This window comes from Mustela nivalis, assembly GCF_964662115.1.
Source record: "Mustela nivalis genome assembly, chromosome: 14".
In the NCBI taxonomy this organism is placed as follows: domain Eukaryota; kingdom Metazoa; phylum Chordata; class Mammalia; order Carnivora; family Mustelidae; genus Mustela; species Mustela nivalis.
The window spans coordinates 18,797,473-18,820,374 of NC_139033.1; the positions used below are offsets into that span (position 1 = coordinate 18,797,473).

At 58.8% G+C, this 22,902-nt stretch overlaps 1 protein-coding gene across 8 annotated transcripts in view; it reads left to right on the plus strand.

Moving 5' to 3' along the window:
• The window catches only part of EP400 (E1A binding protein p400), a 97,808-nt gene that overhangs the window by 42,143 nt on the left and 32,763 nt on the right, over nt 1-22,902 (plus strand). For all 8 annotated transcript variants that reach the window (XM_082699894.1, XM_082699896.1, XM_082699895.1 and 5 more), the window contains 17 exons: nt 20-156; nt 998-1,167; nt 1,417-1,591; nt 1,697-1,833; nt 3,683-3,869; nt 5,409-5,575; nt 6,875-7,044; nt 7,740-7,958; nt 9,738-9,902; nt 11,541-11,696; nt 12,818-12,912; nt 13,360-13,631; nt 17,189-17,391; nt 17,489-17,658; nt 18,790-18,986; nt 21,890-22,001; nt 22,188-22,331. In XM_082699894.1, the coding sequence (XP_082556020.1) occupies nt 20-156; nt 998-1,167; nt 1,417-1,591; nt 1,697-1,833; nt 3,683-3,869; nt 5,409-5,575; nt 6,875-7,044; nt 7,740-7,958; nt 9,738-9,902; nt 11,541-11,696; nt 12,818-12,912; nt 13,360-13,631; nt 17,189-17,391; nt 17,489-17,658; nt 18,790-18,986; nt 21,890-22,001; nt 22,188-22,331 (2,876 nt within the window). The remainder of the gene's footprint in view (nt 1-19; nt 157-997; nt 1,168-1,416; nt 1,592-1,696; nt 1,834-3,682; nt 3,870-5,408; nt 5,576-6,874; nt 7,045-7,739; nt 7,959-9,737; nt 9,903-11,540; nt 11,697-12,817; nt 12,913-13,359; nt 13,632-17,188; nt 17,392-17,488; nt 17,659-18,789; nt 18,987-21,889; nt 22,002-22,187; nt 22,332-22,902) is intronic.

Here is a 22,902-nt window from a genome sequence, read left to right on the forward strand (position 1 = left end):
TGTCTCTTCTCCTTTGTAGGCAACTGGGGCCCTCATCTCGTGGTTGTGAGAGGCTGTAACATCCTCAAGTGGGAGCTCGAGCTGAAGCGGTGGTGTCCCGGGCTCAAAACCCTCCTGTATGTCGGCAGCCACAGAGAACTGAAAGCCAAGAGACAGGTATTTGATTTTAAACATGGAATAAAACCAGACGGAATGGTTCCACATTTGTATAGGAGACAGATTTGAGGATGTGCAGACGGACACGTGTACTGGTCTGAATCCCTGGTTTGTGAGACCTTCGGGTTGTTCCTAGGTGTGTTTGAGCCCCTGGAAAGCACAGCCTGCCTGTGGCAAGGAGAGCCCTGTGCCCACGGCCCTGCCCATGCCTGGCCGTGGCCGCTTTCCTTCCAGAGTCATCCCTTCCACCCGCGGGCCAGTGAGCACCACAAGCCTGAACGGGAGCTTCTAGTGTACTCTGAGTTCCGAGCTGTGAGCTCGTGAGGTGACCCCGGGGACGCACTCCGTAGGGCTACAGGGGCCGTGCTGGCCAGGGTTTCTGCCCTGTTCCCATCTAGCACTTGGTTCTGAGTGAAAGAGTACCGGAGGCCACAGTTTTTCCCGAAGATGAAAGTTTGCTTCATCATTAGACTTTTGTGTTGAGTAGCATTTAGTGGAAAAGTGAGTACGCTGAGATGTGTCTTCTGTTTCCCCGTTTCTCGTTATTTCTGTGGGTTTCAAAGCGTACAGAGCAGTCTGCTGTGGCACAGACGCTGCTGCTTCCTGCGTACTCGGGTTGCACCTGCGGAAGCTGCTTGCCCTTGTGACGCTCTCTGGTGATGTCCCAAAACGGTGGTTAATGCCCAGAGTGGCTTCTCGGTTAGTCCGAGCACCGTAAACCCCTGCAGGAGCGGTCCCGGAGACCAGCTGCACCATGCTGTGAGCCGCGGGCGGCGGCGGGCCGAGCCCCCGCCGGGGTGTAGGGAGACGCCGCAGGTGAGGCCTGTTCCGTGTGCTGCAGGAGTGGACGGAGCCCAACAGCTTCAACGTGTGCATCGCTCCCTACAAGCACTTCTTCAGGGGCTATGCGGCCTTCACGCGTGTGCGGTGGCGCTGCCTGGTCATCGATGAGATGCAGCGTGTCCGCGGCATGACCGAGAGGCACTGGGAGGCCGTGTTCACCCTGAGGAGGTCTGACCCGCGTGGCCCGCTTGGGGTCCTGGGGGTGGTGGATGGAGGGGTGTGTGTGGTCCTGGGCACACCGAGCTGCTGCTTGGCTGCCTGCTTCCCTTCCCTTGGGTCAGTGCACGGGGGCTGCAGGTCCCTCTCCCGGAGGCTCTGTGAGCCCGTTGTCCCTGTCCGTGAACCTCTGCAGAGGAAGCACACCTGCGGCCAGCTCCCCGGGGTGCAACCTCTGCGTTCGCTCTCGCTCTCCCTCAGCCAACAGCGCCTGCTGCTGATCGACGCGCCCCTGCACAACACCTTCCTGGAGCTCTGGACCATGGTGCACTTCCTCATCCCCGGCATCTCCAGGCCTTACCTGCACCTGCCCCTGAAGGCCCCCAACGACGAGAATCAGGACTACTACCACAAAGTGGTCATACGGCTGCACCGGGTACGTGTGTGGGGTACGTGTGCGGCAGCCGCGGCGCTGAGCCTTGCACCGGGTGTGGCGACGGGGGTTCGGCACGGGGGCGACGCACACTCGTCTCCTTCGCAGGTGACGCAGCCCTTCATCTTGAGGAGAACTAAGAGAGACGTGGAGAAGCAGCTGACGAAGAAGTACGAGCACGTGCTGAAGTGCCGCCTGTCGAGTCGGCAGAAGGCCTTGTACGAGGACGTGATCCTGCAGCCTGGGTAAGCGGGAGGGTGCTGGGCCGCTGTCCTCGGCGTCCAGAACCCGCACTTGCCCTGGGCTTCCTGTGTGCCCACCTGCCTTCCCAGGGCTCTGCCCCTGCACAGTTGAGCCTGCACTGGCCTGGCTCCCGCCCGACTCCCTGAGTTCACGGGCAAGGCTCACGGTGTTTCAGTCGAGGCTCACGACGGCCTGAGCGGGTCCGTCTCTTACAGCCTGAGGGGCCGCCTGCCTTCCTCCAGGGGAGCTGCCCTGAGGCTGCACGTGCTGGGCTTGCTGAGGCTCCCTCGGGCCCTCCACCAGCCTGCTGGGCCCCCGGGCACTGTTCCCTTGTGAGACGAGGGCCGGCACTGCCGCTGTGGACCTCGTGTCATCGCGCTCACCCCGTCAGAATCGTGTCTGTGCGTGATTAGTCTTCAGGAGGAGGTTTTGCTATTGACATTTGTTTTTTCGGGTTAGGTTTGGGAAGTTTTAGAACACAACCTTAGTGTGCGCTCATACTCCCTGGTCTGGAGTCTTAGTCCCTGACAGACGGCATCGTTGACGCTGTGTTGGTGAGGTGCTTCAGTGGCCACTCGGAGCCGCGACCTCCTCCTCCCCCGGCAGCGCCCGGCTCCGGGCTAGCGTGCGGTGCGAGCAGGCGGCAGCGCGGGCAGGGCGGGGGCGGGGCGGGCTGTCAGGCAGCCCTTCCTCCACGGTTGGACTTCAGGTTGTGAAGGGCGGAGTCCGTGGAGGGCGCTGCTGCCCCGGGGCCAGGAGCCTGTGCGCGTCTCCTCTGTCGGTCTGTCGGGCTCCCCTCCCTGTCCTCCCGCAGGCGTGCGCTGTGCTGTCGGCAGCTCCGCGCCCTGCTTGGGGGCTGGGCCCGCGGTGCGCTGCGCTTGCCCTGGGAGCGGGAGAGCGCCGGCGTCCGTCCCGCCGGGGGAGGAGGGGTGCTGGCGACTGCACGCCTGGGCTGTGGTCGAGTTTCGGGACTGTCCCTCTTCACGTCACGTCTGTGGCCTCTTCTCCCCTGAACCTGTAGTGAATCAGGAAGCGTCGAGCGTGCCTGTAGCTGAGCGCACCTCAGCTCTCCTAATGGCGCTCCATGCGTGTTTATGTGACGGTCTCGGGTCCCGAGGGCCTCCGAGCTTCAGTTTGGCCACTGTGCAGAGTGCTGCAGACCCGCTCTCACGAGAGTGTCTCCAGAGCACTTGCTCTCTAGGCTGTCTGTCCTCAAGCGCAGTAGCCGTTACCCTGCTGCTCATTTGGAAGCCTGGCCATTCTCTCTGCCACCGCCTGCCCGTCTACCCCACTGCCTCTGCTCCTGGGTCTCTGTGGACCAGCCCGTCTGTACGGCTCCTTCCTTAAGCTGGAGACACTGTGCCCTCCTCACCTGGAAACTCTGGAGGCCTCCACTTGGACTGTTACCTGCCGTGTGTTTCCTGTGTGGTCTGCCTGCATGGGGTTGGCCTCAGCGTCTGCCGTTTTTGTGGCCATAGAGCCAGGGCTGGTGTCCCACCCAAGGGCCTCTCCACTCCCCGGACTGGGTGCCTTCACTCTGCTGCCCACCCCTGCCGCACAGCGCTCCTCATCGTGGGGCACAAATCCGTCCCAGTGGGGTGTCCTCCGCTGGGAAGGGAGGCTTGGAGAGCCGCGTGCCGGTCTGACCTCAGTCCTGGCAGTCTGGCCTCCCAGCCTGCTTCGGGGGGACAGCAAGTGAGGCCGAGAGTCAGAACCCCTGGAGGGCTAGTGGGAGTGGACGTTAGGGATGGAACCCATCACTCAGCGGAGCCGGGGGGTGTGGCAGGTGCGATCTGGAGTCCGTGGCACAGCAGTGGCTATGCCCGTGACAATGTGTCTTCCCGCGAGCAGGACCCAGGAGGCGCTGAAGAGTGGCCACTTCGTGGACGTGCTGAGCATCCTGCTGCGGCTGCAGAGGATCTGCAACCACCCCGGGCTGGTGGAGCCCCGGCTCCCGGAGTCGTCATACACGGCGGGGCCTCTGCAGTACCGCTCGGCCTCCCCTGTCCTCAAGGCGCTTGACAGGGACTCCTGGAAGGTAGTTGCCTGCCTGGCGTCGCCCAGATGCGCCGTGGCTCCCGCGGCTCCGGAGACTGCTGTCTGCGTTCCTTGTGCTCCCCAGCCCTCGCCCTGGCTGAGGGGCTTTGGGCCAAGTGCCTTTAGGACACAAATAATCGTGCACTTCCCCCGCCGTATGTGTGTGTCGACTCCATGAGAAGAGCCTGGCGTGTACCTGGCTTCTGTGAGCTGCTTGTGTGTGATATTGTGGTGTTTTCATCATTTGCTCCGCAAGCCTTGAGACAGGCTAGGTGACTGGTAGTTTTTGTTTTTGTTTTTGTTTTTTTTAAAAGATTTTATTTATTTGACAGCAAGAGAGGAACATTAGCAGGGGAGCGGGAGAGAGAGAAGCAGCCTTCCTGCCAAGCAGGGAGCCCATGCAGGGCTCAATCCCAGAACCCTGGGATCATGATCTGAGCTGAAGGCAGACCCTTGACGACTGAGCCACAGGCATCTCTGTCTGGTAGTGTTTTAGCGACTGGGATGGCAGTAAGATAGCTGGAAATGCCTGCAGTCGTCATCGCTGATTCCGGAATATTTCGTCTTTGCCGAGAGAGCCCGCAGACACCAGCCATCCCTCCCGTGCCCTCCCTTCCCCAGGCAACCCCTGCCTGACCTGCCTCGCAAGTCCACCTGCTCTGGGCTTTGTGCACAGATGGGATCCCGCACCCGTGGTCCTTGTGTCCGGCTTAATTCCCGGAGCATAGTGCTTTCAGAGTTCATCGGGCTGTGACGTGTGGCCCAGTCTCCTTCCTTCGTACGGCGGAGTCGTGTTCCCCAGTGTGAGGGACCGTGTTGGTCTGGCCGTCAGTTAACGACTTGGGTTGCTTCCTCGCTTCGGCTGCTGTGAGCCGTGTTAGTGCGCACACTGACAGAGCAGCTTCGTGTGGATGTAGGTTTCAGGTTTTCACACACGTGTCTAGGTGTGGAATTGCAGGGTCATGTGCCTACTCCGTGGCCGGCGGATTTCACATCCCTTACGTGTGCGAGAGTGTGGGACGGCTCACCAGCAGCTGCTGTCGTGCCCTACGGTGCTTGACGTCGCGGTGGGAGAGCGGCTGTGCTTTCTCGTTAGAGAAGTACACGGGTGCTGGGCACGCGGGGCGACTGCCCCCCCCCAGGCAGCACTTCGGCCCATGGAACGTGTGTCCCCGGGGCTCTGGACCCAGTGATGTGTCACCGGCCGCCTTCTGCTTCCCCGGGACACATGGGTCTCTCCCCCAAAGTGCCCCTTGTCCTGCGCCCTGGCACTCAGGCTGTCTGGGCCCTCCCTGTCTGCCGAGGCCAGTCTCTCTCCAAGCATGGCCTTTTCCATTCGAGCTTCTACGTGGGGTGCTCTTAACGATGGGGACGGCTGAGGCAAGCCGAGACACAGCAGCCTGCCCGAGCCCTGGGCTTCGGGCCGCGTCCTGGGCAGTGAGGCTGTATGGGGCCTGGCTGTCCGGTTAGAGATGTGCTTGGGTTCCCAGCCATTTTCTTCTGGTCTTCCAGAGCAACACTTTGCTCTTTTTCTTCTTAGGAAACGGATCTCTCTATATTTGATCTTATTGGCTTAGAGAACAAAATGACTCGCCACGAAGCAGAATTGCTGTGTAAGAAGAAGGTGACACGGAAGCTCATGGACGAGCTGTACACCGCGCCGCCCCCGTCGGGCAGGCCGGCGACCCTCAGACTGAAGCCCAGCAGGTGTGTGGCCTGGAATGGTGGCTCCTGCACACCGAAATCCCCGGGTGGGTCCTGCCTGGCCTCGAATCAGCCGTTGAGACATGATGTCCCCCTCCCCGGAAGGACCCAGACCATAGCCCCTCAGGGAGACCTGGGATGTGTGGCGGGAGTTCACACGAGGACCTGGCTGTGGTTGTGGCCAGGGGGAGAAATGGCCGATCCTCTCACGGGGTCTCCTGCTTCTGCAGTCTGTGCTGGTGTCCTCAGTGTCGGTGGGGCAGCTCACTGCATGTGGCCTGGGTGGGCAGTCTGCAGCCCTGGGAGGGACAGCACGGCCCCTTGCCCTCCCGAGGACAGCCGGGCGGTGGCGGTGGAGCAGCCCTGGGCAGTGGGAGGGGTCTGTGAGGGGAGGAGGTCAGGCTGCTGTGCCTGCTGCGTGCTCGGGGGCTGCTGTGGCGGGGAGAGGGTGCACGGTGGGTGGTGGGCAGAGCGCCCCCTCCCCCAGGGACTTCTGAAGGACGTCACCGACTTCGAGGATGCCACGGGGCTGGGAGGGGCAGAGCACACTCAGTGAGTGGAAGGAAATGACTTAATAAGATAGGTTAATCCAGCAAGTTGGAGTACACAGAATCGCAGGGTTGGGTTAAAAAGGAGAAAGAAATGAGAAAATAAAAGTTTAGAAAGAAAGGTGCCTGCTCCCGTTGCCTGTTCTACCTGTGGCCTCCACAGGGCCCTGGGAGCCCACTGTCCTCTGCCTGGTGCTCGCCGGAGCCCGCCGGCCTCCGTTAGAGGACGTGGGCCAGCAGAGCTGCGGCGCTCTGAGGCGGCCTGGCTTCAGGTCCTTGGTTTTCTCCTCGCCGCCCCAGCTGCTGCCCTGCGTAGGGGATTTGAAAATCTAGAATTCCTGCCATTATGGTTTTCCAGGTAAAAGGGTGATGAAAGAGTGTGCTGCGGTGTGGCAATACTGGAAACAGTGGCCACTTTTGCTTTTGGGGCCCCAGTCCCGCTTCTGGCCAGCGTGCCTGGTGCTGCGCGCTGCTTGATTGCCGGTTGTGGCTCCCTGCCTACTCTACTTGCACTTGACGTGGTAGTGCTGTGGCCTCAGAGCGTCCCATGCGCACGTTCAGCCCGGGTCCCCCAGGCTCAGGGTAGGCGTGTGTGTCCCAAGGGTGTGCAGCCCCTCCCTAGGCCCATGCTGAGCTTCTCAGTGGTGCGTTTGGAACCCCGACCCCTCTTGGAGCAGCACCGGCAGTAGGGACCTTCCCCATCCCTGGGTGGCCCGAGCCCCGTGTCTCAGTGGTGCTCACGCCTTCTTGCCAGGTTGTTTCAGCCCGTGCAGTACGGCCAGAAGCCCGAGGGTCGCACCGTGGCTTTCCCCAGCACACACCCGCCCCGGACGGCGGCCTCTGCTGCAGCCACGGCCACTCCTCAGGGCCACGTGAGAGGACGGCCACCGGTTGCCACGTTCTCTGCCAATCCAGATGCAAAAGGTATGCCTCCCGTGCTGGCGCGCCCTCAGGATTGCCGTGGGTCTTCGTGGCCGGAGTTCCTGGTACTGCCCCCGCCCCTCTGGATGGGCAGCCGTTGCTCTGGTTGGAAGCGGGCCACCTGCTCTGGCTCTGCCGAACACAACTCACACGGCTTGCCCTTTCTGTGTCTTGAAAGTGGAGTTTTTCCTTGAACCAGACACCGCGGTCTTGGTCTAGTCGCAATTGGCGTGCTTCTGAAGATGTGCCTCGGCGGGGGCTCTTAGACCAAGGACATGCGGGTCGCGCTGCGGACATGAGCTCGGGAAGGCTCGCTCCTGTTGAGGCCGCTGGCCCGGAGCCGGCTGTCGCTGTGAAGGCGGGTAGGGCTGACCAGCCATAGGTCACGGCCGGAGTTCCAGTCCCCATTGCGGGGCCCTCCGTGTCCAGCCCGCGTGTACATGCGGCGCGGCCCGGTCGGAGCCCGGCTGGCGGCCGAGGCTCCGTGCCATGCGGGAATGCGCACTTGGCCACGGTGCGGCGGGCGGATGGCTCTGTTTCACCGGATGCCGCACCCCGCTCCCTGTTTTCTAGAGAGGGTTTCTAATCCGAGAGACTTTACTGAAATGTTTGTTTTGTTTCTTTGAGTTCGGGTTTAAATACTGCATTTGGTGAAGAACCTCTAACAGCTTTGCACAAACACGCCTTATCGATTGCAGTGGCGGCAGCCCCGTTTCAGAGCTCCCAGGCCTCCGCCGGCGCGCCCGCTCCGAGACAGCCGCCCGCCTCGACCTCCGGCGCAGCACCTGCCCCGGCCCATCCTGCGAAACCGCGGGCCCCGCCCCCGCCCCCGCCCCCGGGCCCCCCGCACCCGGCGGGGCCGAGCGCGCTGCCTCAGGGGCTGGTGCTCACCTCGCAGGCTCAGGCACGCCTGCCCAGTAAGTGGCTTCGCCCCTCCTGGTTCTGCCACGTCTTTGCCACGGGAAGTTGTGTTCCGATCAGCGTGTGTGAAGAGCCTTGCTGTCCACTCCCTTTGTCTCCCTAACCCCACGCCCGGGTGCTGCCTTTCGCCACGCTGTCGTTTCTGGCCCTAAGTGTGCAGAGGGACGCCAGCGTCCAGGGCCCTGTCCTCTGTCCTTTCTCCTGATCCCCAGACGTCAGCTCTGCTTTCTTCCCGCGCATGCTCTGCTGGTGTACTGACGGCCTTACTTCTCCTTAGCGTAAGCTGGAGGCTTGCCCCGTGGGCAGTGGGGCCCAGCCCAGGGAGCAGGTGCCACTCAGGCGAGAGCAGGGGACACCTTTGCCAGCGAGGGATCCAGAGCTGGTTGTTAAAAACCATGACTGATTTTGATTCTCTTGCTTACCACCATCCTGTTTAAGCCTGGAGTGACTTCCTGCTCAGCTGAGGCTCTCATAATAACTTGGTGATGAAAACATCACAGTGTTACTACGTGTTTAGACCTCTTTACCGTGACCAGTGTCGTTAGCACATTCCCACATCTCTCACGGGCCCCTGGTGACTGTGCTGTAGGAAGTGTCCTGACGGAGACGGTCGTAGGCAGCAGTTTCTCAGATGCCCCCTCGAGCACTTCGTACCTCGGCGTGACCAGTCTGTGGTGGTCTCCCTGGGAAGCTGAGGCGCAGGTGTCCCGAGACCCCGAGTTCAGACTAGTCCCTCATGATGAAGCCTCACTTCCACTGTCATTGAGTGCAGAGTTACAGTCCTGGCTAGCTGCCGCGGGGAGAGCACGGGTGACATTTCTGTTTGCCAGGGACAGGTGTTGCGGGGACCCTGCCACGGGAGCTGAGCCTTCACTCCGTGTGGGTGGGGCAGGGCCAGGGCTGTCCTGTCCACACACACTTCTCTGCGCCTCCTCCTGTCATTCCCTCCTGTTCACAGCCTCTGTGGGCAGGACCTCTGGGCATTTTCCTGGTCTTCTGCTAACTGTTCTCTGTATGGTGTCACTGATCATTCTGGCATGGATTTCCTGGTGGGGGTAGCGTTCAGGTTTCATGATCAACCACTGGGGGCAGAACCCTGTGCCTTTGGCATTCACTCAGAGCCCGCAGGGCGTGCGCTTCCGAGTCGGGTGCACACGACTCCGTCGAGTTACGGCTTCACAAACCATGTGTTAGGTGATGTCGAGTCTGGCATTTTTTCAGTCAGCGTTCTAGATGGAATCCCACAGTGTAGTCCAAGTTAGTGGGAACCTTTGTATCTTACGGCTGCGTTTGTATGGCGGATCTGTGCTAGTGACCCGCTCTTACACTCGTAGGTGTGATCTCTCCCGTACGTCTGTGCACTGAACCGGGCAGGTACTCTTCACGTTCTGAAAGGTTCTGAAGAGGTTGATATTAGAGTTCCAAAGTGTATGAGAAATAGATTTCTGCTATATTTGATGTTTGCTGCTTTTTCATTGGTTGGAGAGAAAAGTAAAACATTTGTTGGTAGTTTGGTTAATTATATTAAGATTTGATACCTAAAATCTTCAGCAGTTATAAGTAAATAAATCAACTGTTAAGATCCAATATTAATTTTAATTTTCTCTTTTCTGTTAGAGTCATTTTCTGAAAGCGTTAGGAAGCGATGCCTAAGAAACGTTTGTGTGACTCGTCAGTTTGCTACAGACGCTCATGCTGGACGACAGATGGTCGTCAGCAGAACAGCTGCGGCTTCTGCAGACGTTTTAATCCCGTCTTCCTCTGCGTTTCCACAGGTGGGGAGGTGGTCAAAATAGCCCAGCTGGCTTCCCTGGCAGGGCCGCAGAGCCGGGTCGCCCAGCCAGAGACCCCGGTGACGCTGCAGTTTCAGGGGAACAAGTTCACCTTGTCACACAGCCAGCTGCGGCAGCTCACCGCTGGCCAGCCCCTGCAGCTGCAAGGTAAGGGCCTGCTGCTGCTGTCTCACTGCCGTCCCCACCCCTCTCCTGCTGCTGGACTTGGGCACGTTGGGCAGCCCCAGGAGCGCGGGTGCTTCATCTGGAGATGGCCTCGGGGGGTGTTGAGAACGCTGGCCTGCTGGCCTGTGACGGTTGCGTGCCGTGTAGCTGATACTGTTTCTCGATGAAATACACTCTTTGGAAATGTTGCCCATTTTGAAATTTTCTTGCTTTTATTCTCTTTTGAGTAAGTTCTATGCTCAGTGTGGGGCTTGAACTCACAATCTCAAGATCAGGAGTCCCCTGCACCCCGACTGAGCTGGCCAGGTGCCCCAAATGTTCCCTGTTTTAAAAATGAAATAGAAATATTTGCTGCTTTTTTAACTTTAGTGTGAAATAAAGTGTCCTAAGAACACCGCAGGACTAGCAAGTTGTGTAGAAGTTATGTTCTTTCATGTACAGAATTTACAGTGTTGGCTCCGAGACGAAAGCCTCTTAGACCTTTGTCTGAGCACGATGTACTCCTATGGTAACTGCTTTGTGTAGAGGGCGAGTGGTCCGAGAGGCGTGCTGGGATGAGCCCAAGGAACCAGTGGCAGTGGCTCAGCGCTTGAGTCCCCCGTGGCTGTGGTCCTAGATCACACGTAGCCTCCCTGGGACGAGTTATGTGCAGCGCCTGTGAGCCAGGGCTGGGACACTCTGTACGGGCGCTGGGAAGTCACACACAGCTTAGCGGAGTGGAGGCCCCAGGACACCTACAGCAAAGACAGCTGTTAATTTTGCTTAATTCCCTATTCCTTCAGTTTTCCGGCCGAAAGGGCAAGGCCATCTGTCAATACCTCTGGCGGGCTCTCCTTTGCGCGAAGCCCATCAGATACCTCTGGCGGGCCCCCCTTGGCGTGGAGCCCAGTGTGGGGACACTCCTCCAGAGTAAGCGATGTCAGGCTTTCTCACACTGAGGGCTGTATGTGGCGAGCACCTTGAACTGAGTGCAGTGAGAACTGCAGCTTTTGGGTAGAGAATGGATGTGTTTCTTCGTTGACTTTACAGGTTGGCCAGCACCCATGTGTGGTCCGGAGCTGGGACCTCGGCTCTGGGAGTGGCGTGGGGCCTCGGACAGGCACAACAGACCGGTCCTGGTGCCCACCGCATTGCCCGAAGTCAGAAATGGCAAAGAATAATTGAGCGTTTTCCTTTTCTTTTTTTTTTTTTTTAAAGATTTTATTTATTTATTTGACAGAGAGAGATCACAAGTAGGCAGAGAGGCAGGCAGAGAGAGAGAGGGGGAAGCAGGTTCCCTGCTAAGCAGAGAGCCCGGTTCGGGGCTCGATCCCAGGACCCTGAGATCATGACCTGGGCTGAGGGCAGAGGCTTTAACCCACTGAGCCCCCCAGGCGCCCCAGTAGAGCGTTTTCTTGACTTTAGGTAAAAGTGACTGTATTCTTAGTTTTTCATTCGCTGTAAGTGAAATAGTCATTTTTTCCCAAGTTACTGAACTCTGCAGTGCCTTGTTGGAGTAAATCTAAATTCGGATTTTCGGTCTGTTGCTTCATTTGTCCTGCACATCTGGAGGTGCACGTGGCAGGTAGGAGGAGGTGCCTGCAGCTTGTGAGTGACGCCTCTCGGGCCCTGTGATTGCAGGCAGCGTTCTTCAGATCGTGTCCGCTCCAGGGCAGTCCTACCTGCGACCGCCAGGCCCCGTGGTGATGCAGACCATGTCTCAGGCGGGTGCCCTCAACGCCCTGGGAAGCAAGCCCCCGGCTGGTGGCCCGGGCCCAGCCCCCGTGACTGCGCCAGGTAGAGTGCTCCGATGGGGTCACTACATGTGGAAGCTTCTTTCTGTGTGACTTTGCTTCGAAGGGGATGGGGAGCTAGTTGCTGCTGATTTGTTCCCGTGGTCTCAGAACCCGAACATCCTGCTGCGGCGGTCTCTGCTTTCTGCAGACGGGGCTGCTGTCAGCCTGGCGTGTTTTCTCCCTCCTTCCTCTCGGAGGTATATTGAATATGACTAGTCTCTGCTCACCTAGATTTTTGTTTTCTTCTTGTTCTGACAAGACATTTAGAATCATGAGAACTTGGCTTGCTAAGGTCACAAATACATTTAGCGAGCATGCTAGAATTTCCCCCCGGGACAGGTACCGGAGCAGGATCTGGGCCCTTCTGCATCTGGCCCGACCATGGCCTGCTTCTCACCAGGGTCTTGCCTTCCCTGCCATGCCCAGCCGTGTGTGGTCTGCTGAGGAGGCTGAGTGGGTGGTCAGATGGGGCTCGTGGGTGGACGCAGTGGGGGGTCCCCTCCCGACCCGAAGCCCTTGTCCCTGATCAGCCCTGGTCTCTGTCCTGACTGGGTGGGGCCCTGCCATGGGGTCCAGGGAGCAGCATTTCCGTGTCCCAGCCGTGGCCCGTGTTCCCACCTGTGGCTGATTCTGTTTTCCAGGCCTCCTCCCACCCCCCAGAACCCGCTGCCAGCACCCATCCCCCCAGGCAGGACACATTCCCCACCCTCCTGTGGCCTGCTGAAGTGGCCCCTTTTAGTCCTTGGTGCCTCCTGTGTGGTCTCCGTCAGGATGTGTGGTGTGGCCTGGCAGATGGGGGTGGACCACTGGGGTGCAGCGACTGCTCTGTCCTGCTTCGGAGGACAAGGACAGTGCAGGCTCCCTGCTGGGGGTGGGCGCGCGGGTGATGTCCCAGGGGATGTGTGTGGCCACATGATGGCGGTGAGGATGACCCTGGGCCTCAGGTGTGGGTGCTGCCTCTGAGCACACTGAGCTTTCACCAGAGGAGAGAGACACCCACAGCTCAGACGATGGCTGGCAAGCGGGTGCTTTGCGGGCAGTGTGTCCCTAGAGCGAGCTGCCGGAGGAGGGTCTGTGGAGCCCGCAGATGTGTGCGTTCAGCTCTTCCCTCTTGCTCTGCAGTTGGTGTGCCGGGGCGAGTGGCAGTCAACCCGCTGCCTGCGGGAGAACCCGGAATGGCCTCCAAACCGGCCTCTCCTGTCGGAGGGCCGACTCAGGTACGGCGCCCGCCTCACCAACCCTGCGTGGGGCCCCCGGGCCGCTCGTTCACCCTCCCAAGTTGTTTCTCAGGAGCTGCTTGTTGGGGGGACGGTTGTGATATTTAATGGAGTTGTCGGCATGTGGGCCTTGAAAGCACGTCATCACTCTGAATCCCAGAATTTGACTCTAAAAACACATTTCATAACAAAGGAAACTGGGCTTCGTGATTGCAGATGTCTTCCACGTTTTCTGTTTTTGAAGCTGTCTTCCGGGTGTTAGAAATCTCACCTGGTCTGGAGAAAGATTTTTCAGTCAGAGATGCACACTAAGTTGTCCGCCTCCTTTCTGTCGTGTACCGCTGTAGAGGGGCGGGGTGTCTCAGGGTCGCCGTGCGTGAGGGACGCTGTGGGGCTTGGCGAGACTGTGTCCCTCAGTGACCGTTTCTCACGCTGTTTCCCACGAAGGAGGAGAAGAGCAGACTTCTGAAGGAGCGACTGGACCAGATCTACTTTGTCAACGAGCGGCGCTGCTCGCGGGCCCCCGTCTACGGCCGAGATCTGCTGCGGATTTGTTCCGTGGTCAGCCGAGAACAGACGCCTTGGCCGGGGGCTTCTGACAGCAGCCAGCGGAAGGGGGCCGGGCCAGCGGGTGGGTACATGCCACCCTCCCACGGTCAGAAGGACCTGATTTTGACGCTGACCCAGCGGCAAGCCTGCCTGCAGGATGTCATCGACAGGTAGGGCGGCCTGCGTGGGAGCCCGCACCTCACTCTCCTCCATGGGCCCCCGTGGGCCTCCGGCCCCGCTTGTCCTGCCGGAAGCCTGTTCTGTCAGTTCCTTGCTGAGCGGTTCTCAGACGTCGGTTGTGAATTATTCCTGCATCTTTGGCTCTGGCACCAGCTTGTCTTCTCCGGGAAGGCTGTGTATCCTCGGTGGCTTCTTTTCCCCGGGCCCTGGCCCTGTCCCTGTCCCTGGGGCCCCGCTTGGGTGCACGTTGGCTGGCCTGGGCGCAGGGCCACAGCAGCCGTGTGCGTTCCAGGTGCTGGAACAGACCGCTGTGTGCTTGATGAGTTTCTCTATGTTTTTCTTAAAGTAATATTTTATTGGAAAACCACATGAAAAAGTTAACGTTGCGTAGTGAGGAATGTGTATTTAAGTGTTAAACACAGAAACGAGCTTTAGGAGAGAAAATGAAAGCGCAGATGCTGTTAGGTGGGGGGCCGGCGCAGCCCCCCACCCCGCCCACCGAGCTGTGCTTCCTCTGGGCCCTGCCTAGAGCGGCCACCCTGTTTGTGCTCCATTCCCTGCATTGAGTGCTGGTCAGGTCCGGCCTGAGGATGGGTCTTCTCTCTCTCCTCTGCTGTGTGCCTGCGGCTGAGTGTTCACGGTGGGGACCCGGCCGTGCTCCTGTGGACTGGCTTGTGTCCACCGTCTTGCCACGGTGTGGGAGCTGCCGTAAAGACCTGTGCCCCGGGGGCGCCTGGGTGGCTCAATGGGTTAAGCCGCTGCCTTCAGCTCAGGTCATGATCCCAGGGTCCTGGGATCGAGTCCCGCATCGGGCTCTCTGCTCGGCAGGGAGCCTGCTTCTTCCTCTCTCTCTGCCTGCCTCTCTGCCTACTTGTGATCTCTGTCTGTCAAATAAATAAATAAAATCTTTAAAAAAAAAAAAAAAAAAAAAAAAAGACCTGTGCCCCGCCTGCTCATGCCTCCCCACGAAATCCGGGCAGCCAGCGACCTCTTTACTGTTCCTGTAGCTTGCCTTTCCCAGAATCTACGGGGTGCGGACTCTTTAGATGGGCTGCTTTCTCTTAGCCAGATGCGGTGAAGGCTCCCCGTCAGAGCTCTGTGGCTCGACGGCCATTTCTCTTAGCTCCCAGTGATGCTCCCTTGTCTCGTGGGCCCGTTTATCCGTCACCTACTGGAGAACAGCTTGGTTGCTTTCAGGTTTCAGCAGTCACAGACAAAGCTGCTGTAAAGGTCCGCGTGCAGGGGTTTGCGTGAACGTACATTTCAGTGCATTTGAATGAGAACCGGAAGCACGATTGGCAGGTCATCTGGTGGGAGCACGATTCACCCAGTAGAAAAGGTCCAGCAGACTAGCCGAGTGGCTGCCCCGTTCTGCGTTCCCAGCAGCAGTGAGCGAGAGCCCCTGTGGCCCCTCATCCTCGTCCCGCTTCTGTGGTCCGTGCTGTGGGTTCTGGCCACTCTGACATGTGTGTCGTGGTGTCTCGGGGCTGATGTCATCCGCACTTCCTTGAGGACACGCCATGTGGAGCCTGTTTTCGTAGCTTTTCGCCGTGTGCATCTCTTCTCTGAAGAGGTGTCTGTTGGGGGTCTTCGGCCCGTTGTTTAATGTTTGTGTTCTCGCTGTTGGGCTTTCAGAGTGCTTGTCCTTTATCAGCGGTGTCTCTCATGCCCTGCCCTGGCCTGTGGCTTGTCTCCTTACAACGTTTGCTTTCACGGGGCGGCTGTGTTGAGGGTTCCTGAGATCCAGCTCTCCCTCCTCTCAGCGGCCTTGCCTTTTGTCTGGGCCTGGAAAGTCATCGCTGGGCCCTGCGCACCTGGGCCTGCCCTCGCCCAGGGCCGTCCGCCGGCCTCTCACTGCGGATCTGCGCTCCATTTGGAGTAGATGTTTGTGAAGGAACTAGGTCTGTGTCTAGATTCATTTTTTCCCCATTTGAAGAATCTCACATTTCAGAAAATCTTTAAACCCATACAAGCAGACTACCGCAGTGAGCCCGAGTGTACCCGGAGCCCGCCTTCAGCCCGGGACTGGCTCCCGCCCGGCTCTGCGTCCGTGTTTACTGCCCGGAAGCACAGACTGTTTGCAGCTAGCTCCGGACAGACAGGAGTTCCTGTGTAAGATTTCGTTGTGCTCTGAAAGCAGCGCAGGCACCGTACCATTACCCTCGCTAAGAAAAGAACAGTTCTCGATACTGTGAAATGTCTCTTCTGCTCACGCAGTTGTGCTTATCTCGTAAGCGTTTTTATGGTTCCAATCAGAATGGCAGTGATGTAGAGACGCAGCAGTTGGGGATACATGTCGTGTAGCTCCTAATCGTAGGTTGGGCTTCTGGCTTGCCTTTTTTTTCCTCTTGCAGTTTAGTTGTCGAGGAAAACTGGTGGTTTTCTCTGTAGAATTTCCCACAATGTGGATTTGCTGAATTGGTTCCTGGAGGTGTAATCTGGTGTGTAGCTTTGTTGCCTGTATCATCTGTAAATAGATTCAGAGGCTCAATCAAATTCATGTGGGTTGCTAATTATTTGGGGTTTCTTTGTTTGCAGGAGTGGGGTTTACTGGGTACTGCCGCGAGAAAGCCGGGACCTCTGGCCGAGTCTTTCGCGTTCACATATTTGCGGGTGGGTGCCTGCTTGTCGAGCACCATTTGTTGAGAGACGTGCTCTACTCCGTTGGCAGACAGAGGTGACTGCCTTGGGCCTCTCCCTGGGCCCTCCTCAGCTGGGTGTTGTCTCTTCCCTCCCCGAGCCCCGGTGTGATGGGCGGTGTGCTTCTGGCTCTGTTCTCGCCAGATCCTGTGTGGCCCTTCTGGTGTGGTAGCCTTCGGCTCACTGTGTCGGTGATCTACAGAGTAACGGCTGGGGTTTGGCTTAGAGCCACGCCAGAGCTTCAGGGCAGGTGGGCAGAACGGGTGGGTCGGCCACGTGGACTCTGGGTTAGTGAGTGTGGACTTGCTGTCCACTTATTTAGTGGTTTGATTTTGTCACACAGTGGTTTTGGTCATAGATGGCCTTTTTATTTGCATGCATTTGGTAGCAAATCAGGGAGACGCAGTGTGAGCTGACGTCCAGAGGGAGGCTGTCCTGGTGTGGGGGGCACGTGTCCTCTGCTGTAGCGGCCCGCCGGAGTCCTTCTCGTGCTGCTCCTTCTCCTGCGAAGTCTGACTCTGCTCCTGGCGGCACATGGCTCCCCCAGCTCTGGGGTGCAGAGGACCTGCACCCCGAGATTCCCACCAGAACATGAGTTTCACAGGGAATGGGGCGTCTCTGTGCCCTTTCCTGCAGGCTCTGGGGGGTGCCCTGTGCCGCTTCTTTCCAGCTGGAGGCCGGCAGGGGCCAGGACACAGCTCCCGCGGATGCTGTGATGGATGGTGCTGTGACACGGCCAGCAGCTGTGTCACCCCGTGAGACTGTGATTAAACACCCTGGTTTTTTGGGCCACACCAGTAGAAGGTTCTGCCGCTTCCTTCTTGGACCTCTGCTTCCTGAGACGGAGGAGCTGCTGGTGGAGACGCCGTGGGCAGCGTGTCCGACCCGCGTGCTTTCTGCTTCTCAGGGTGGTGTGTGTGATCCCTCCGGTGGTGGCCGCGCCCCCGTCCCTGTGGGTGGCGAGGCCGCCGTCCCTCTACAGCCGCAGGATGAGGCTCCTGAGGCACCGTCTTCGAGAGCAAACGGCTCCCTACGCGCAGCAGCTGCGGCGGATGACGGCGCTGCGCTCCCTCCGGTTTCCGGAGCTCCGGTTGGTGCAGTTCGACTCAGGTACGGAGGGGACTCCCATCTGCGCTGGCCTCGAGGTCGGCCCTCTGGGCCCTCTGCGCCTGGGCTCAGGAGAGACTCGATGTCATTGGTTCTGTAGGAAAGCTCGAAGCCTTAGCCGTCTTGCTTCAGAAGTTGAAGTCTGAGGGACGTCGAGTGCTGATCTTGTCGCAGATGGTTCTCATGTTGGACATTTTAGAGACGTTCTTGAACTTCCATTATCTCACCTACGTCAGGATCGATGAGAACGCGAACAGCGAGCAGCGGCAGGTGAGGAAGGGAGGGGGCGCTGCGCTGCGGGGCGGGGGCTGCTTCACGGCCCCGGCCCCGGCAGGCCCGCAGCTCCTGCATCCTGTTACGGGACGTGCGCGGCTGCTGGGGCGTGGTGGCCTGTGCCATGAGGAGCGGGCTGGTGTGCTTCAGATGCGGCCAGGGTGAGAGCCTGGGCACACGGTCCCCGCAAGGCACCCTGCGGGAAGTGCAGGTCGTGCTGCGTGCCCCTCCGTCTCTTGTCAGATCGGCTAAGGCCGTGTCCCATGGGTCGGCGCAGCCAGATGGGTTATCTCTTGAGCTCTCGGCTGGCGCAGAGCCGCACGGCTTCCTAGGAGTCAGGCTGATGGTGCAGGGCGTGTGCCAGCCCGAGTGATTCTGCGCCAAGGGCTCAGTGCGCCTGTGGCACCTCTGCTTCTCCCTGGAGCGACACACACGCAGCACGATGGGTCTGTAGGTCGTGCATGTGCTGTGCTGCTGGGTAGCCCCGTGCTGAGTGTCCGTGGGCTGGACTGCAAGCTGGTCATCAAAGCATTTGGAGTGGGATGGAGTAGCCCCACAGAATGCTTCCGCTGGGAGCAGGTTCCCAGACTCTGATTCCGCACACCTGGGCCTTTCCGCCCGCATGCGTGCACGTGGACGAGGGCCTGGGAGGGGACGTGGCGCCGGGTTCATGAGCAAGCTTTGTCAGGAGTGTTTTCACAGACCACACGTGGACTCTCCGGGAAGGAAGGAAGGGGTCCCTGTGCCGGTCGGGTTTGGTGCTGAGCTCACTGCAGAGAGCAGTGCTCCCCGGAGGCTGAAAGCTTCTCTGGCCTGTTTCTCTGCTCCCTCAGCCTTACTCCTGGGTCTTTTGCTGTGAAGGCCCAGGCATTGCCTGAGGGTATAGGACCGAGCACACGTCCCTCCCCAGGAAGACTCTGTGTTCTCCTGGGGCCTACGGCTTGAGCTGACAGTCCATGTCAGGTGGAGGCGGACGTTTTCCTTTGGTTGGTGAGGCCTGGCCCGTGCAGAGCGTGTGGGGTGTCTGTGCGCAGTCAGCGGGAGATGGCCGCACGTTCATTCCTGGGGGTGCCGAGCTGTGCCAGCGCCGGCCCGGGGAGCTAACCCGAGGGCTTCATTTCATCCCAGGAGCTGATGAGGAGTTTCAACAGGGACAGGAGGATCTTCTGTGCCATTCTGTCGACCCACAGCCGCGCCACAGGCGTGAGCCTGGTGGAGGCCGACGCAGTGGTGTTCTATGACAACGACCTGAACCCCGTGATGGACGCCAAGGCCCAGGAGTGGTGCGAGCGGATCGGGAGGCGCAAGGACGTCCACATCTACAGGTGAGGGTGGTGGGCACGACACGGGGTGTGGAGGTGTGGGGGCAGCAGGTGCTGGAGCAGAAGCACCCCATGGAGCTCAAGTGTACGTTACAACTTGTTCCAGAAGTTTCCACAGCTTTATTTTTTCTGAGGCAGACTTCTGTTCTTGCTGCTTCGCGTGTTCTTTCTTTAGGCCCAACATTTGCTCAGTTTATAATTAGTTTGCTTGAAACCGCAGTCGAATTATCTTACTTACACACAACTTGATGTGCTTTCGACGCGTATCTATTGCGCGTCTTCTAGAGCCCTGTCCGATGCCCCTTGTCTGTCAGTAAAATGACTGGAAGAGCTCAGACCCGTGTGCGCCACCTCCGCTGGCCCTGCACGTGGCTGAGGAAAGTGGAGCAGGCTCTCGCGTGCATGTCTGAACTCGCAGAAGCGTTTAGTGCGGTAGTGCGACAACAGCGGGTCTGCGGTATGTACTGGCACTGGGTGTGCGGGTGGGTGCGTGGTGCCGGCACCGTGTGCGAGGCCCTGGACTGTGCCTATGACCACTCACTCCTGCCACTGAGGCAGAGTCCTCCGAAGGCTGAGTTTGAGCAGCTGTGTCACTGCCTGTCTGAGGTCCGTGGAGAAGTGTCCTTCAGAGATGCCGCGTGTCTTTCCTGGCGTCTTTCTCGTTGTCTAGATGGCTGATGCCCACAGCCTTGTTAACCCCTCTTCCTTCAGCGGCGCATTGCGGGCTGTCTCCGTGCTGGTAAACTGCAGCCTGGCGCACCGTGTGTGTTGTGTACGCAACATTTTCCTGTGTGATTGCTCTCCGTGGTTACGGAGGCTGTGACCCTTCAGCGCTTACCAGCCGGAAACGGGAAAACTTTTCTTCTCAGTAACCGTAACCACGAATCAGGAATAGTCTTGGCAGTAAAGATGCAAGTTGTGTAGGAAATGCGAACCAAATTGTGCAAAAGGTGGTAAGATGTTAGTTGGAGACTGAGCCGTGTTCATGCACAGGAAGACCTTGTGTGTAAAATGGGCTTTCCCCAAAGCGATGTCAAACGCAGAACAGTGTTTAGGAAAGTTGTCATCGTGGGGGTTTGTGTATATGCATGTGTGTGTAGCTGTGAGTGGATAAAGTGGGGTTTATTTGCTTTTGTTTATTTTTAAAGATTTTCTTTATTTGAGAGGGAGCGGGAGAGCACATGCATACACGAGTGGGGGCAAGGACAGAGGGAGGAGGAGAAGCAGACTCCTCACTGAGTAGGGAGCCCAGTGTGGGCTGATTCTGGGACCCCGGAATTGTGACCCGAGCTGACACTTAACTGACCAAGAAACCCAGGCACCCCTGGATAAAGTGTTTTTTTAAGTGTATCTGGGGGCGCCTGGGTGGCTCAGTTGTTAAGTGTCTGCCTTTGGCTCGGGTCATGATCCTGGGTCCTGGGATTGAGCCCCACATTGGGCTCCCGCTCAGCCCTGCAGGGGGCCAGCTTCTCCCTCTCCCACTTCCCCTGATTGTGGTGCTTCTCTCTCTGTATCTCTGTCAAATAAACAAAATCTTTGGAAAAAAAAGTGTATTTGGATTGAAAGGTAGCTGACAGCAGCCAGTGGAAATGCTGACAAGGGCTGTAGCAGAGGGGCGCGGGGGAAGGCACGTCATGGGAGGGGAAGCCGTGAACAGCCGGGCATGAACCAGCGGGGTGGGGTTCCAGCTTTGTTGGGGCGCAGGTCGTTTAGCACTTGCTGCTGACGCTGTGGACCGTGAGGAAGAGCTGAGCCGGAGTGCTGTGCCCACTTGATGGCCAGAACACCATCCCTAGGCTTAGGCACGCCGCTGTAGAAAGAAAGCGGCGGTCTTAGCATAGTACGGAAGAGGTGGTACCTGTCGCTTGAAGGGATCAACTTAGCCAGACAGAAAGCTTGGAGGGAAGGAGAGGCAGACATACCTGACTGCAGTTAAAGCGAAAGCTGAAGTTTGGCTTTTGTAAGAAGATTCCATGAACACAACTAATGCACAAATAATAGATTCGGACAATGATTTGCAATCGTCACAGCAGACGGGGGGTTAGATTACTCGTGCAAATTGAGGAAAAAAAGGTAAACGAGCCCTTCTTCAAGAAAGGTGGGACGAACCCAAGCCTCGGAACGGGCCATTCCAGCTGCGCACAACGTGTGGGAGGCACAGGCTCGCGGGTGGAGGGTAGGTGCTGCACGTGGGACGGTCTTTGTTACACGCCCTGACGGGACGGCGGTGGGCATAGCTGCTAGTGGTGATGGCCGGGGACCGCCTGCCCTGATTGGGGACGCACGGTTGCTGCACTGTGTGGACATCAGGTTAGCAGGGTCTGCTGGACAGGAGATGGTGCGCACCCTTTGTGCCCAGCATTTCCTTCCCGGGAGCCGGCCGGTGGCGTCACTGCCTTCTGGAGCTTGTTACAGCGCATCGTGGGGACAGAGGGGGCCTGTGCTTGGGGTACAGCCGTGCCCTGGGCATCGAGCAGCCGCTGGAAGTGTCTGGGCGCGGGGCCGGGGGGATCTCTGCAGCACACCGCTTGGTGAGAATGCAAAACGCAGGTGTGTGTGCAGTGCGTCAGATGCTGCCCACCGTTGCGCATATACGCGACCCCTTGAAAATGCAGGCTGTGTCGTGTAAGCGGGCTTGCCAGGCTGTCCACACTGGAGGTCTTCACGGGGTCCTAGGAGGGCATTTCTAGGTGTGGCAGGGGAGGTAGGGGTGGCTAGAGGTGGGGTGGGAGAGGTGGCCCTGACCGCCACATAGGGGATGCCCTGAGCACCTGCAGAGCTGTGCAGCTCCTGCCCGAGTGCCCGGGTGCTGTGCCACCAGCCTCCCCACCCTCGCACCCCGACTGCTCGTGGCGGCGTGCTTTCGGACGCCCAGCTGTCATCGTACACGGGTCTGTGTTTTGTAGGCTCGTGAGTGGTAATTCCATTGAAGAGAAGCTTTTGAAAAACGGAACCAAAGACTTGATCCGGGAAGTAGCCGCTCAGGGCAATGACTACTCCATGGCTTTCCTGACACAGGTGCCGTCACGGGCGCGCCGTCCTCAGGGTTGCTACCTGGTGTTTGGGGTGGGGGGCGGGGGCAGGCAACGCAGCTCAACGCATGGGTGAGGAGTCGCTGGGCGGTTTCCCTGGTGACGCAGTCTGACACTCAGGTCAGGCGCCGACCTGCTTCCGGCCGGACGCTAACGTGTGTCTCGTGTGCAGCGGACCATCCAGGAGCTGTTTGAGGTGTGCTCTCCCACTGACGATGCCGGCTTCCCAGTGAAGGCGGAGGAGTTCGTGGTCCTCTCTCAGGAGCCTTCTGCCTCAGAAATCATCGCCCCCAAAATTGCAAGACCTTTCATTGAGGTGAGGGCGGATGGCCTGCCCTGGGGGTTCCCCGAGGATGTGCTGCACGTGCCGTGGGCCCCGAGCACACTGCCCGCTCTGCTCCCTCGCTCAGCCCTGGTACACCTCTCCTGCCTGCTTCCTTTCTCTCCTGGGTGTTTTCATCTGGAAAATCAGGTAAAAAGCAGTGTAAAGTCTGGGGGTCTCAGGCGCCTACTGCCCAGCTCGGCAGCCGTCCCCGTCCTCATCAGCTCTCCCCGAGCCACGAGCCACCACGCTGCCTCCCCTGAGCCGTAGCGGGCAGCTGACGGTGCGGCGTGCCTCACCTGTCCTGTCCGACCTGCTTTGTCTGCTCTGCCCGTGCCCGTGGCCTGCTGTTTTCAGTCCTGTCTGATAGGAGCCCTGTATGTGAGTGCAAGGTGCACAGCTGATTGACAGGACAGGACAAAGGAGGACATAAGTGATCTCGTTTATACCTTCTTACGTTGATTACTTGTTGAAGTAATATTTGGGTGTATCGGGTTAAGTAGAATACTGCCTTTTTACACATGTAATGCGTGAGCTGCTGAAGTTAAATCACACATGTGGCTTG